This window comes from Cydia splendana, chromosome 21 (genome assembly GCF_910591565.1).
Source record: "Cydia splendana chromosome 21, ilCydSple1.2, whole genome shotgun sequence".
Lineage (NCBI taxonomy): Eukaryota > Metazoa > Arthropoda > Insecta > Lepidoptera > Tortricidae > Cydia > Cydia splendana.
In genome coordinates, this window is record NC_085980.1 from 12,249,987 (window position 1) to 12,253,874 (window position 3,888).

General features: G+C 36.8%; 1 protein-coding gene across 1 annotated transcript; it reads left to right on the plus strand.

Moving 5' to 3' along the window:
- The first annotated feature begins 1,525 nt into the window (after positions 1-1,525).
- LOC134801343 (uncharacterized) lies at positions 1,526-3,086 on the plus strand. The gene is made up of 2 exons (XM_063773884.1): positions 1,526-2,201; positions 2,794-3,086. The coding sequence occupies exons 1-2, from the start codon at positions 1,655-1,657 to the stop codon at positions 3,084-3,086; spliced, it is 840 nt and encodes a 279-aa protein (XP_063629954.1). The 5' UTR covers positions 1,526-1,654.
- The last annotated feature ends 802 nt before the right edge of the window (positions 3,087-3,888 follow it).

A 3,888-nucleotide genomic window follows, 5' to 3' on the forward strand; every position in this document is an offset into this window, starting at 1 on the left:
TTGAACTTTGAAGTTCGTATCGGTCCGGAAACATCGTCAGCGACAGTCCGTTCCACAGCTTAAAGGGCATGTGCATACCGGCTGCGTGTGCCCTTTGCGTAGTATACAGATCCTTATGAGAGACGGCACACCGCTTGCGTGATGTGTGCGTGTGCGGCTCCAACGCACGCACACGCAAGCCGGTGTACACAGGCCGTAACTGTGCGAAGCAGGAAGTTTCTGGAGAAACGCACAGTTATTTCTAAGGATTTCCTACCATCTAAGCGCCACTTGCACCATCCCACTAACCTTTACGTTAAACCGTAACGTTAACTCATTGTCAAATTGTACTGGTAACCATGGTAACTCCAGGTTTAACCGGTTAAACCCTGGTGGTGCAAGTGGCCCTAAGTGGTGGGGTTTATAATCTCGTTCTTATGTGAACCTGTTAAGAATTACTACTAACGGATGTGATTGCACGAATAAAATAAAAAGACAAAACATACATGCACTAGTGACGATGAAAGTAACGTAGTTAACTGTTTTTTTTATATCAAGATCAAATAGCACCGCGGGCTGAGACCGGTCGCATTTTTATCGCCTGTCACCATACCTGTCACTTTCTAGCATATATGTAAGTGCGAAAGTGACAGGCATAACAGGCGATGAAAATACAGCCATGTTGTCACCGATGTGAAATGTATCGAATCGACGTATCGATATGTCATCTCATTCTTTATGTATCAAAAATCAGATTACAGGTAGGCAGGTACAATTACACTAAAAATGTATGGATACAGGTTTTTACAATAGGTTAGCCTTTTGAGTTGTTATTAAGTAAGAGAATTTATTTTCCTTTCTGGATACCTATTAGCATTATTGAAAATATTTTGACACAATTTGTTGTATATTAATCACAGCTATATTCCTGGGTGAATTAACTTTTAGAACACTAGATTTCGTGTCCCTAGACTTAGCAAAGAAAAATTGATGAAATAAAAACCACGTAGATTTTTTTATTTTTTTATTTACACAGGCATTCTTAGATCCATAAGTATTTAATTAACACATTAAAATTAACAACTTGATTAGATAAAAGTTATATTTTGTACGGTAACGCAGCACATAGGGGACGTTTGATTTTTTTTCGAATTTTTAATTATTATTATAAAAGTTAGGAGCATTTAAAAATTTGTATGAAATCTCTTTTTCAATCCTAATTTTTCCAATAATCTAAAAATCGAAAAAAAGTCAAACGTAGGGGTATAGCTATGGTTAATATACATCAATTTATGTAAAAACATTCTTCATAATATCAATATCTAGAGAGGAAATTGAGACTATGTTTGTATGGAGAAGCGGCCATCGGGCCATCCCCTTTCCTCTTAATTTGATTAAGAAAGTATTAAATTATTGAGCAATCTAAACTCTTTACCATTTCCAATGTCGATACCTTTTACTATTTATTTACAAGTCGGTCGAAAGTACTCGCGCGGCCGAACAATGATTCGATCAATTTTGCTCTTTTACGTTTTCTGATGGTTTTTCTTACTTTTTGTACCCGACAGTCAGTATAAAATAAATTGGACGGTGCAGTTCAAGCATCAGTTGAATGGCGCCATTCAACGATATGACTACGAACCTGTAGAGCATAGAACAGTGTGTCAGTGACAAAATGTTCGTGAAAAGTGTACTTGTGACTGTTATTGTGTGCGTGCATCTATCAAAAGCTGTTATAGATGGATCCGAATCTAATACGATATCCGAACCGCCGAAGAATATCTCGGAAAGAGCGGGAAGATTTTTGCATAAAGACTGTAACAGCAGTCTAAGTGCTAAATGTTTGAAAATTCATGTGCTATCCTTTATAGAGGACCTTAGCTCTCGCGATGAGCTTCCTCTTCTACCAGGGTTAAGCATTGTGAAGGAGAATAGGACTATAAACTCATCAACCCCTGAGGAATTGGCTGCGGAACTATCCAGGCAGTTTCCTGGAAAGCCAGAAGAGAAACTGAATAGGTTCTTGCTGCATCGTCTCCAAGACTATTTGGATGGGCATTCATTGAAGTACAGGCTGTTGGATCCAAAGACTTCTGAAGAAGCCATGAGTATGTCTAAAGGGGATCCGGCTTCAGTTGGGAGGAAAAGTGGGGGCGGTGGCGGTCTCGGCGGCGGCGGCAAAGGCGGCGGTGGCTTGCTGGCGGCCGCTATGATGATGAAAGGTATGGATATAATCAAAATACTTATGTAATTGGTTATTGCTCTCCTCAAAATACTTATGTAATTGATCACTTCACTTTGCGTCATTCCAATCCCAAAATATCCGTCAAACTATGTAAGTTTGACCCATAATATTTGGTTATTATCAATTTCTTTACTGTTTTCATTAATAACATGATCATTTTATATGAATAATATATTAATCAATGTCAGAAATGTAAATCTGCTAACATTATAAAGTCAACCGTAATTTGTAAAATATTATGCAACAAGAAAGCACTGTATTTTAAATAAAATTAAATTCAATATTTTTACAATATGAATAATTGTCACGTAAATCCTTGAGCATATTTTGATTTACATTATATTGTATACAAGAAAAATATACAATAATGTGTCCATAATAAGATTCCTGTGTGATAATTTTACATTTATTTGCTTTTATATTCTTGTATTACTCATTACACCTACAGACATACATGCGTATCTACGGAGAAGGCAAAATAGGTGTAATTTATACGACCTTATATATTATAAGCTACATAAGGAATGGCACAAACATTCCTCCTATCATTATTTTCTTCTTTTCTACAGGAGCTTTAGCAGCAGCAGCCCTTGGTGCCCTAGCCCTACTAGCAGGCAAAGCTCTCATGGCTGCCCTAATGTCCCTCCTCCTCTCCGCCCTAGTAGGCCTTAAGGGACACGGCGGAGGAGGCAAGACCACCTACGAGATCCACGCGAAACCAGAGGTCTCTCATCATCACTCGCACAGTCACGAGGAACATCACGAGCATGAACATGGACACCACGGCGGGTACAGGAGGGCATATGAACCTGATGCCTATAGCAGCTACATGCCGTATGGGACTTCGAGTACTAGCTCATAAATATATGACACAAATCTAGTGTCATATATATATAACTAAATGGAGACGCCTTGTCTGTAATCTGTACAAAACTGTCGATTTTTGCGAGGGAGGGGCACGTCAAATGTATACGTAACGTAAAAATAGCCATGTCAGATAAACGCCAGTCCATACAATGTGTATGACTATTGGTCATAAGAGTTTCGACAGAGGGACGCCTGTTAATGGCTACTCCGTTTGGTTATATCCTCTAAGAGTGTCACACTCGTAACATTTCTAATTGGTTAAAGTCAAATACAGATCTAGGCTTTAGGTTGTTTCGACACAATTATACGAGTATGTTGAAAATAACAATATTTATATCGATTTCGAAAAACGGTTACGTCGAGGCGTATTGGAAATTGACACTTGACCGTGTTTGATTTTAATGCACGCCAAATATGTCTTAGTTTTTAATAATTTATTGATTAGTTAAGTATTTATTTTGTTTGTTGTGAATTGTTTATTTATTGCAGTTATGGTTGGGTGTGTTAAAGTTTTATTTATTTTGGTTTTCATACATTTTCTCTTCTTTTTCCCACCGTAGAGATACACTACGTTTTACTCGTAGTTTAACGTTATTAGTTAATGCTATATATTACTTATATATTTTTACATTTTTAGTAGGTATTATGTATTTTCTTCAAAAGTCTTTTCTGCCATTTATGTATGTTTATGCATTACTTATATTGATTATAGATGTAAATACCTTTATCTAAATTATTTTATACTCTTCTATTTATATAGGTATATACAGTATTCTATGTATAATGTGTATTATATT

Excerpts from the sequence above, each read along its gene's own strand:
- LOC134801343 (XM_063773884.1), top strand. The coding sequence starts at position 1,655 with ATGTTCGTGAAAAGTGTACTTGTGACTGTTATTGTGTGCGTGCATCTA. Across the intron at positions 2,202-2,793 it reads GGCCGCTATGATGATGAAAG|GAGCTTTAGCAGCAGCAGCC; the intron begins GTATGGATATAA and ends TCTTTTCTACAG.